This window comes from Odocoileus virginianus, chromosome 14, assembly GCF_023699985.2.
Source record: "Odocoileus virginianus isolate 20LAN1187 ecotype Illinois chromosome 14, Ovbor_1.2, whole genome shotgun sequence".
Classification (NCBI taxonomy): Eukaryota; Metazoa; Chordata; class Mammalia; order Artiodactyla; family Cervidae; genus Odocoileus; species Odocoileus virginianus.
In genome coordinates, this window is record NC_069687.1 from 649502 (window position 1) to 660904 (window position 11403).

The 11403-nt window shown below is 62.2% G+C and overlaps 1 protein-coding gene across 1 annotated transcript; it reads left to right on the forward strand.

Annotated features, from left to right (window-relative positions):
• The first annotated feature begins 356 nt into the window (after positions 1-356).
• SLC6A19 (solute carrier family 6 member 19) lies at positions 357-10434 on the forward strand. The gene is made up of 11 exons (XM_020891681.2): positions 357-493; positions 1168-1305; positions 2368-2549; positions 2912-3022; positions 3365-3477; positions 4874-5002; positions 5092-5248; positions 6756-6960; positions 7274-7433; positions 8370-8532; positions 8674-10434. The coding sequence occupies exons 1-11, from the start codon at positions 361-363 to the stop codon at positions 8875-8877; spliced, it is 1695 nt and encodes a 564-aa protein (XP_020747340.2). The 5' UTR covers positions 357-360; the 3' UTR covers positions 8878-10434.
• The last annotated feature ends 969 nt before the right edge of the window (positions 10435-11403 follow it).

Here is an 11403-nt window from a genome sequence, read left to right on the forward strand (position 1 = left end):
GATGCAGACCCCTTTCTGTGCGGGGTCTGGGCCGGCCTCGGAGCTCCTGGCCTTTTCCTCTTCCCCACCTTCCAGTGAGGGTGCCATGGGCCCACACCCGCAAGGGGCTCACCCCGGCGCGTGCTCCTCCCTGGGCTCCTCCCACACACAGACACCATCCTAGCTCTCCAGGGACTGGGGGTTAGGCAGCGTCCTGTGGGGACCGCGGACAAGCCGGCCACCGCGAGGAGGCAGCACAAGCTCCCCCCAAACACGCCAATGACCATCAAGGGTGTGGTCAAAGGCGACATCCTTAGTCATGTGACCATCCAGCGAGCCGCCCTGACCACGCCCCCCGCCCCCCGCCCTGCAGGAGCGTTCATGATTCCGTTCCTCATCCTGCTGGTCCTGGAGGGGATACCGCTGCTGCACCTGGAGTTTGCCATCGGGCAGCGGCTGCGCAAGGGCAGCGTGGGCGTCTGGAGCGCCATCCACCCGGCCCTCAAGGGCGTAGGTGCGTCCACGCCGAGGCTCAGCCTGGGGTCCATGCTGGCAGCACGCGCCACCCACTGTTCCCTTTAGGTTTCAGGGAGGAGACAGCCCAGGGCTGCACGCCTCCACCCTGAGGCTGCTGCCACACCTTTCTTAGACTCTCTTGGGGGTGGGGGGCGGGCTGCAGAGGCTGTCCTGGGTACCCGAGGAGCACAGGGCCTGGCGGGGGCAGACACAGGGGGAGAGCAGAGCCCCCCACTTCCTGCCCAGAGCAGGGACTAGGAGGGACGCTGACCGCGGGGGTGCCTGCCTGCGGCCCAGGACCCTTCTGTTCACTCACACCCAGTGGGCCAGGAGGCTACCCCCAGAGATCGCCTTCACTCCAGCACTGACCCTTCATTCCACAGTGACCCCCTACACCAGCACCCCCACCCCAGCAGTGACTGCCCACCCTAGCTGTTATGCCCACCCCAGCACCCCCATACTCCAACAATGCTCCCATCCCAGCCATGACCCCCTCCCCAGCAGTGACCCCCACTCCAGCAGTGACACCCCTATCCTAGCAGTGACCCCCCCACTCCAGCAGTGACCCTGCCCTGGTGGTGACCCCCCACCCGAGCACTGCCTCCACTCCAGCAGGGACCCCCAATCCTAGCAGTGACCCCCGCCCCAGCACTGACGTCCCCTCCCCGCCAGGCATCGCGTCCATGTTCGTGTCCTTCATGGTGGGCCTCTACTACAACACCATCATCGCCTGGGTCATGTGGTACTTCTTCAACTCCTTCCAGGAGCCGCTGCCTTGGAGCCAGTGTCCACTCAACGCCAACGAGACAGGTGAGCCCTGGGCGGGCTGGTGGGGGTGGGGCTGGCCTGTGAGCAGCGCCCCCTGAATCTCTCACAGCCACGTGGTCATCGCCCAAGTTTAGCAAAAACTCAAACCGCAGTAAGGGGCAGACCTGCTCCTTGGCATCCCTGGCTGCACCCGGGGCCCTTTAGGGGATGTGGGCGGGGTAGGGAGGGAGGGTCTGTCAGGATTAGACCACTCCTGTCTTGGCAGGGTCCCACTGGGGTCTCATGAGCCCAGGGGGGCAACCAGGACCCTGAGATGCTAGGTCTAGAGCAGAGAGAATGTGTGAGGCTGAACAGAGCCACCCTGTGCAGGCTCTGGCGTGAGACCCGCAAAGACTGCTGGCCTCCCGAATGACTGAGTGCTCTGAATGACCCAGGGCTCTGACTCCCAGCTAAGCCATGGGTCAGTGCCTGCCTGGGGCAGGGTTGGGGGACGGGCAGGTCGTCAAGGCCCGGTGTGCATGCTCCCTGTGTGCACAAGTGTGTGCCTGGGTCTGCACGTGACCATACATGCAAATCTGTTTGGTTTGTGCATGCTTATGTGTGCCTACAATTATGTTCATGTGCACACAAGTGCATGAAAGTGTGATGTGTATACATACATGTATGCTGTGCATGCTGTTGGGTGTGTCTCTGTGGGCATGCATACACGTGTGCACATAGTGAATTCTCTCTGTTGTGCGCGTCTTTGTGGATGTGCAGGTGTAAGTACATTTTGCATGTTGTCTGTTGGTGTCCTGTATGGGTGTGCACACACATGTATGTGGTGCATGCTGTCTGTTGAGGTGCACGCATGTATAAATACATTGTGCTTGCTGTTTGTTGCATGTATCTGTGTGGGGTGCACACATGTGTAAGTATGTTGTGGACATGTTGCCCATTGCGTGTATCTATGTGGGTGTGCACACACATGTGTAAGTATGTTGTGCTGCCTGTTGGGTATGTCCGTGTGGGTGCGCACACGTGTGTGCACAAGCTCAGTGTGTCCTGGTGTCAGTGCCCTGGGCCCACGCTCTCGTGGCCCTCACTGGCGTGGTACGCCATCAGGTTACGTGGAGGAGTGTGCCCGCAGCTCCTCCGTCGACTACTTCTGGTACCGCGAGACCCTCAACATCTCCACCTCCATCGATGACTCGGGCTCCGTGCAGTGGTGGATCCTGCTGGCCCTGACATGCGCCTGGAGCGTGCTCTACGTGTGCACCATCCGGGGCATCGAGACCACCGGGAAGGTGCGGGGCTGTGGGCGCTCTGGGGGACGGGGGGCCCCTTAGCATCTCTGAGGGTCTGGCCCCCGCCCGCCCTCTGTCTGGGCAGCGTTTGCTGGTGGCCCAGGGCAGCGCCCCAGACTCAGTGCTGGACCAGACGGCTCCCAGACACATACTTCAGAAGCTGCAGGCAGGACCGACTGTGGTGCCTGTCTGGATGGTGGGAGCTGAACGGTGACTGTGGTCACGAGAGGACACAGAAACCAGAGGGGAAGGCTGGGGCCAGGGCAAGGGAGGAGGGGGCGTGGTCCAGGGTCAGCCCTCCTCCTGGTGGTTGGCCCCCACCCCTGCCCGGCCTCCCGGCCCACAGCTGCCACCTCCCACAGGCCGTGTACATCACATCCACGTTGCCCTACGTTGTCCTGACCATCTTTCTCATCCGGGGCCTGACGCTGAAGGGAGCCACCAATGGCATTGTCTTCCTCTTCACACCCAATGTAAGTCTAGGCTGCCTGCCCACCCCTGGGCTCCGCGCCCACCCTGGTCCCTGGACACCAGACCAGCACCTCCTGGGCTGTTCCCGCTTCCTGGCTGCTGTGAATGTTTGTCCAGCGCCCCTGGACACCGGCTGGGCCTGCGCGGGCAGTGCGTGCCAGCTCGCGTGTAGCTCGGGGCAGAGGGCCACCAGCTGTCGCCTCAGGGTCGTTTTCCCTCTGGCCTCTGCTCAGTGGCCTCAGCTGTCACCTTGCCTCCAGGCTCCTGTCCCCTCCTTGGATGCCCTTCCTGGGTCCCCCCCCCCATCCCATGGTACACGGCTAAGGGTCTCTGTTTGGCCACAGGTCACGGAGCTGGCCAACCCGGTCACCTGGCTGGACGCAGGGGCCCAAGTCTTCTACTCCTTCTCCTTGGCCTTCGGGGGCCTCATCTCCTTCTCCAGCTACAACCCTGTCCAGTGAGTACGCTGGACGGGGTCCCGCGGGGAGCAGGGGGCGGCTCCTCCAGGCGCCTGGCGCTTGGAGCTTCGGTCTCCCCATCAGACCTGCTGTGAGGCTGGAGGGGGATGGGCACTCTCCAGGGGTGCCGGTCCAAGTCTCCTGGATGGTGGGCGGTGGGGCTAGAGGCAGGCAGGCCAGGCTCCCAGCTGAAGGCATTCTCAGGAGCTGCGGGGAGCGGGTGCAGCAGTCCCCCGGCGCCCCGCACCTTGGCCTGCGTGTCCGTCTCCCTCTCAAGGCCGGCTCATCCTTGGCCTGCAGACGGGCCTCGCCGGGCTGTCCCTGCTCTCTGGCTGCTGAGAACATCTGTGCTCGAGCTCCGTGGGCACCTGTTTTCGTTCCCCGCGTGTGTGCCCTGAGGCAGGGCATGGGCCTCGTGGTGGCTCCAGGTCTAACTGTCTGACAGCCGCTGCCCCCTTGCAGCCCCTGTAGGGCCGAGTGGGAGCCTGGGTCCTCCCGCCCTTGCCTACGCCCATGCTCTCAGATGCTTGGGTTCCGGCCACAGGGGTGGGTGAGGCAGCGCACCAAGCTTTGCGTTTGTTTTTTAGTATTTTTTTTTCCCGCCTGCCCCGGGTCTTCATTGCGTTGTGTGGGCTTTCTCCAGTTGCAGCGAGCAGTGTCTTCTCTTGTGGTTTACAGGCTTGGTTGCTCTGCAGCCTGCAGGACCCTCCCAGACCAGGGATTGAGCCTGTGTCCCCCTGCACTGGCAGGCGGGCTCCCATCCACTGTGCCACCAGGGAAGCCCCTCACTGGGGTCTGGTTTGCATTTGCCTGGGGGTTCTTGACGGAAGCACCTAGAAGGATGGTGCCTCAGCGGGTGGGAGGTCAGGGGTCATGCACCGAGCTGAGGGAGGCTTTAGGTGGCGAGGTGGAGATGGGCGTCCTCAGCCATGAAGGCCTGGGGTGAGCTGGGGGGGCGGCAGCGTTTGTAGGGGCAGGGAGTGGGGGAGGAGGGGAGGGAGGCATCCAGGCCTGGGGATGGGGGCACCCGGCCCAGGCTGCCTCTTCGAGGCCTCTGTGGCTGGTGGTCAGAAGGTCCAGGCTGTCCTGCACGAGTAGGGCTGATGCATCACCTCCTGAGCCCAGAGCAGATACTGGCCGAGTAGGGACCTGAACACAGGGTCTTCAGCCCCAGCTTCGGGGTCCCTAGGGCATGGGGGCACCAAGGGGCTAGCAGGCTGCAGCAGGCGTGGGGGCCATCACCTGGTGCTCGGCGAGCCCTCCCCTCTCGCTGCCCAGCGGCGGCTCAGCCTGTCCAGCTGACCCAAGATGCAGCTCTGACCACCTGTGCCGACGTGGGCTGGCCAAGTAGACACTGCACCCTCCTGTGCTCACTGATGCCACTTCCGTCCACAGCAACAACTGCGAGATGGACTCGGTCATCGTGTCTGTGATCAACGGCTTCACGTCCGTGTACGCGGCCACCGTGGTCTACTCCATCATTGGCTTCCGTGCCACCGAACGCTACGATGACTGCTTCAGCACGTGAGTGGCCAGCGGGCACCGCAGCAGCTGTGCCCTCCTCCGCCTCCAAGGAGCCTGCCGGACTGATGTCAGCCTCGCTCTCTTTGCAGGAACATCCTGACGCTCATCAACGGGTTCGACTTGCCCGAAGGCAACGTGACGCAGGAGAACTTTGCTGAGATGCAGCAGTGGTGCAACGCCACCGACCCCGTGGCCTACGCCAAGCTCAAGTTCCAGACCTGCGACATGGACGCCTTCCTCTCAGAGGTAGGGCCAGGGCAGCAGGCACCTTGGGTGGACACTGAGCCTCCCCTGGAGGTCCAGTTAGGACAGACCTGCCCCATGCCACATGGCCGCCCACCCTGGCCGTCCTGCCCCGCGGGTTCAGGCACTGGGTCTAGGGCACCAGCACCTACTGGGCCACGAGCCCCGCGCGTGAGGCCATGAGATGCCCGCCATGGGCCTGACCTCTCCCGTGGCCTCACGTCAAACACACAGAAACACCCCATGGTCCGTTTTTACCATAATTCTCCTACACAAAGGTCAGAGTCGTTGTCACTGTCCTGAAATCACTGGTGGCCATCAGGCTCCCGGGATGCACACAAGCTCGAGTGCCAGCCCCCAGGACAAACGACATTTCCTGCTGTGATTGCTCGTAGGCTGGCGTCTACTAATCCTAGCTTTGCAGTTTTCTTATTGGGAGCCGCACATTCTGGGGCGTGTTGAGCATTTTGAAGGCCTGGCGCTGCTTCTCCAGCGACAGCACCATCTTTCCAGGAGTGGACATGGCAGAGGGTCCTCCCTGCTTGGCTCTCTCCGGGGAACGTCATAGAGGCTGCGAGTCTCAGTCCCCCTTCCTTTCAAAAAGCGACCGTCTCGAGGTGCCAGTTCTTGCCTAGAAGCTCAGTTTGTGGGGGTTTAGTGAGTTTACGCAGTCGGTTTATGCCCTCCTGCACCCCTGGTAGTCTTCCATCAGCCGTGAGCGCCCGCCCCTAGCCCTGGGCAGTGCTGACGGGCTTCCGCTTTCCCACGGGTACAGGCTGTTAGACCTCCCGGACTGCCGCTCTGCGATGAGGGCTCCACGGCGCTGGGACGACCCCCCTCAGCCTCCCCACGGCTCTGACTCCTTGCGTCCCAGGAATGTGGGCAGATGCCGCAAGGGGGATCCTGTGGGATCCCGCCGGATCCACTGGCTCCTCATTCAGCCCCTCCGAGCTCAGGGCTCTCTGCAGAAGTTCAACTCCTGGGAACCCTGAGCCCTAAGAAGGGGGCCCAGTGTCCGAGGCCTCACTCACCTGCGTGGGCCACTCCATGCAGAGTGTGATCATTATGCACCCACGAGCACGTTTATGGCGCTGCCTGCCCCGTGGGCCGCTCTGAGCAGTGGTGGGCGCACTTCCAGGGGGTCTGTTTCGGGGACTCACTCAGGCCCACTGAAGTCAGTTCACCCAATGGCCTCGGCTGTGGGCGGGGCGGGGCGGGGGACACCTCCCAGTGAGCAGATGGCAGTCCATGCCCATCTGCCGAACACCTCTGTCTGGGCCCCGAACACTGCTGGACAATGCGGTCAACTTCCCAGCGTTGTAACCAGTTCAGCCTTTTAGAATGCACCTGGAGCTAGAAGGCACGCGCTGCGGTCACTCCACAGAACGGCTCTCATCAGCCATGACTGCGTGGGTGCCGGCCCGGCAGGTGCAGAGCCGTCCAGGGTCAGGGCCAGACTGGCCCGCGGGCACCTCGGAGGGCTCCGGGTGACACGCCTGTGGCCCCGCAGGGCGTGGAGGGCACCGGGCTGGCCTTCATTGTCTTCACCGAGGCCATCACCAAGATGCCAGTGGCGCCGCTCTGGTCCGTTCTCTTCTTCGTCATGCTCTTCTGCCTGGGCCTGTCGTCCATGTTCGGCAACATGGAGGGTGTGGTCGTGCCCCTGCAAGACCTCAAAGTCATCCCCAAGAAGTGGCCCAAGGAGCTGCTCACAGGTGGGCGGGGCGGTGGGCGCGGGGCCTGTGGGTGGTGGGTGGGGCCTGTGGGCACTGTGGGCGGGGCCTGTGGGTGGTGGGTGGGGCCTGTAGGTTGGTAGGCGGGGCCTTGGTTGTGGGCGGTGGGCGCGGGGGCCTGTGGGCTTGTGGGCGGGGCCTGTGGGCACTGTGGGCGGGGCCTGTGGGTGGGGCCAGGAGGACCGGCTTAGAGGGCACGGTGGGGATCGAGGTCGTGACGCAGCCGCCAGAGGGAGACTGCAGCGGGCGTGTGGGCAGATGCCCATGACCGCACCCCCGCCCCCTGCCGCCACAGGCCTCATCTGCTTGGGGATGTACCTCATCGCCTTCATTTTCACACTGAACTCCGGCCAGTACTGGCTGTCTCTTCTGGACAGCTACGCGGGCTCCATCCCCCTGCTCGTCATCGCCTTCTTCGAGATGTTCTCCGTGGTCTATGTGTACGGCGTAGACAGGTGGGGGCCGGGGATGGGGGATCCCATGCGGGGCGCGCGCAGGGCCGCGCAAGTGTCTCTTCTGTCTGGCGTGGTGTGGGGGTGGCCTGACCCTGGGAGGGCAACAGAGAGGCCATGAAGCTGGCGCGGGGTGGAGGGGGGGTGTGCAGACGCGCCCTCTGCAGCGTCCAGATGCCTCCCCCCAGGCCTCGGGAAGGACACTGTCAGCAGCATTAGGAGGCAGCCCGGTCTCAGGGCGAGTGGGAGAAGGCAGGACGGTGCACAGGTTTGCTGTGGGCCGAGGGGCTTCCCCAGGACCCCTCCCAGGACCCTGCCTGGAGGATGGAGGGAGCTGGTGTTTTATTCCAGCCCCCACTGCATTGCCGGGCCTGCCCCCAGGGGTGTGAGCAGAGTTCCTCTGCCAGACAGAGGCTCAGGCGAAGACAGGTGGACAAGTGCGGCAGGGTCAGCCATCCCTGGGCCAGTCATTCAGGGCATCACGGATTGGCACTCTGTTCTTAATAGGAGCTGGACTCACCACTGCTCCATAAACGATCTGGTGAATCAATAAGGTTAAATGCACAAGCCTGTGGAGGGGGCCCGTTAAGGCCCCCAGTGCTGGCACCACTAAGAGTGATGGTGCGGCTGCCCAGGGTCAGAGCCACTGCCCTGCCGAGGAGAATGAGACAGGGAGCTGGACAGCTCCCTTCCTCGGCCCCAGCAGCTCTGCCTGGGGCTGAGGAGCACGCGGCCTCTGACGAGAGTCTACGCATCCAGCCCGGCAGTAGCACCGCAAGATGGCGGGGCTTCCCAGAGACGGCGTGTCTGCCACGATGGATGTGAAAGGCCAGAGTGCAGCATCACAGAGCAGAGACCAGCTCTCCAGGCGTGGGGAGGCTGCCGCTCTCTGCCTTCCTCTGCCTCCGGGACTAAAGGCCCTTTGGCCTCTGCTTCAAGGTTCAACAGGGACATCGAGTTCATGATCGGCCACAAGCCCAACATCTTCTGGCAGGTCACGTGGAGAGCGGTGAGCCCCCTGCTCATGCTGGCCATCTTCCTATTCTTCTTCGTGATCGAGGTCAGGGAAGAGCTGACATACAACATCTGGGACCCAGCCTATGTGAGTCCTGGGCCTCCGGGGTGGGAAGGGGCAGGCTCCCCCTCCCTCTGGAAGCCAGGAGGGAATCACGAGGGGTGGGCACATTGCCCTAAGGGAGACCCCGGCTGCCTGGTTGCTCACCCAAGGCCGCTTTCTCTCCAGGAGGCATTTCCCAAATCCAAGGAGATCAAGTACCCGGGCTGGGTGTATGCCGTGGTGGTCATTGTTGCTGGGGTCCCCTGCTTGGTCATCCCCTGCTTCGCCATCTACAAGCTCATCAGGAACCTCTTCCAGAGGCCAGGGGACCAGCGGGCACTTGTCAGCGCAGTGTCTGCGGCCTCAGTGAACGGTGACCTGTGGTCCTAGGCAGCCCAGCCTGTGGGGCGGGGGTGGTGTCTGAGGAGGGAGTGGGCTGCACATGTGTGCACATGTGTGTATTATGTGAGGGTGCATGTGTGGGAGCATGCATACATGGGTGCGTGTGTCTGTATTGTTCATGTGAGTGTGCACATGTGTATATGTGTACGCTGTGAGTATGCACGTGTAGGAGTGTATCCTGTGTGTGGGTATGTCCGTGCATGTGTGGATGTGTGAGTGTGTATACATGTTCATGTGTGGATGTGTGCAAGCATGTGTCATAACGAGGGACATCCTCCTGGCGTGGTCACACACATGTGAGTGTGCACACTGATGTGTATATGTGCACGTGAGCACGTGAGCAAGTGTGTACATGAGCCAGTGTGAGTGTATTTGCATGTGTGTGAGTGTGTCCCAGTGTGCAAGCATCTGTGTACTGTGCCTGTGCTCATGCTTATGTGTGTGTGCACAGCTGTGTGTGTGCATGCGTTGCCTTGCAGCACACACACCTGCTAGCAGGGCCTGGGGAGCAGACGGGTGGTCCATCTCCGCCCCGCTCCCGGAGAGTCAGCTGCCGTGTCGGTGGGGGCTGCTGTGCACGGCCCGCTCATCTCGGCCCCTTGGATCCAGTCTTGGTGCCTCTGCCCTTTCCTCTCGAGGTCCCCTGCAACCTTGGGGTTCTTGCGGTGAGGTTGCGGTTTTCACCCCATGACCAAGAGCACCGTTCTCAGGCTCGTCCAGAAGAGGCCAGTGAGCTTGAGAGAACTTGGCTAGCCCGGTGGGGCCCACCTGTCCGACAGAGTCTTGGCCACACCCGGGCATCGTGAAGGCTGATCTGCTTAATCCCTGCATCTGGCTGCCAGCAATAGATGAGCAGTTAAATAAAACTCAGCTCGGGTGACTTAAGGCAGACCCCCCCAATCACACTTTGTACGTTCTTGAGAGGACATTAACTGCGTGAATATTTAGCCAGATGTTGGAAAAGATGGGTTGTAGGATAACTCAGCCTTGGCCACCGAGGTGGAGGACCGTCCATGCGTCCCGAGAGACATCAGGGACCATGAGGGCAGGGGGACTGTCCACCTGCTGCTGCTTATTGAAGCCGGCGTTGGCGCCTCCCTCCCATGGGGGATGGGATGCCACACCCAACCTGATCCTAAGTTACGTGAACTTGGGTGTTTGTTTCCAAGAACCGGTCACCTCCACTGTCCATGCAAAAATCTGCAAGTTTATGTTAAATTGGACTTTCCGAGGATTCTCTGTGCAGGACCAGAGAGCCAAGTGGTGGGTGGGAGACTCCTGGCCGGCATCCTTGGGACTCACCTCCTGTACTCTCAGAGCTGTCCAGCCCTGTTGGGAAAACTGCTCAGGACCCCTTAGATACACCCCACTCCACCCCCGAGGGGTGGAGACATACTCCCAGACGTGACCTGGGCAGGGCTGGGCCATCTTTCTCTGTCTCTTGGTGAGGGGTTCTTTCACAGACTTGATGTTTTGCAAATTGTTAGAAATTTGGGTTTTGTGGGTGTCGTGTGTACGTGTCTGAATAAATCACTCTCTTTCATAGTCTTGGCCTAAGTGTTGTCTAAATGAGAGGCAGACAAGCTCCAGCCTGAGGAGCCGTGTAGGACTGCAGGTCTGCTGCGTCCACGGAGGGCCCCCGCCCCGCACCACTGCCCCAAGCTCCCGGCGACGTGTGGGGTGGGCCTTGGCCTCTGGTGGGGGCTGCTGGTGAGGCCCCTGGGCGGGGGGACAGGGAAAGGATGGGCCTCACCCGTCACCTGTCTTTCCTCTCCCACTCCTTTCCGTCTGATTCTCCCTTCCTTGGCGGGACCTGCACTTCCGGGGCCCCGTGTTTGGGACCATGCAGCCCGGCTGAGGAGAGTGTCCAAGGAAAGTGAGATTACGCGTAAGGGCCCGGTCCTGCTGCTGGAGGCATCTGCTGGGCGGCGGGGGCGAGGGTCCAGGGAGCCCCCAGAGGGAGGCCTCAGCTGAACCCATCGTGTGGGCTCGTCACCGCTCCAGCCCCCAGACAGGAGGGCACCCGAGCTGAGGGAAGGGCTCACATACCCCCCGAGCCTAGCCAAGCCCCTCCCCATGCCTGGTGTCACCCGCCCCCGTCACCCTCCCAGGGAGCCCCTTGGGGACGCAGGTTGCCATTCCACCACAGCTCACAGTGAGCTCATCGCAGCGAGGATTCCTGGGCTAGGGGCTAGCGGATGCTAAGGGAGGGGTGGTCTTCTGGAACTCATCTGGACATTCTCTGCAGAGGAGCAGCGGGAGCCAGCTGGAAGGGGAGCACTGTGAGTCAGATGGAAGGGGAGCACCGTGAGTCAGATGGAAGGGGAGCACCAGGAGCCAGATGGAAAGGTCACATTCAGACCATCTGAGAGGTCTGGACATCTTTGGAAAATAACTGTGGCTTAAAAGTAGACCTGGCGCCTGGCCTGGCAGTCCTACTCGGGCCTTCGCCCACGTCCACGCGCAATCCCGTTGCAGATGTTTATTGCAGTTCTTCCTCATGGCCACCCCGGT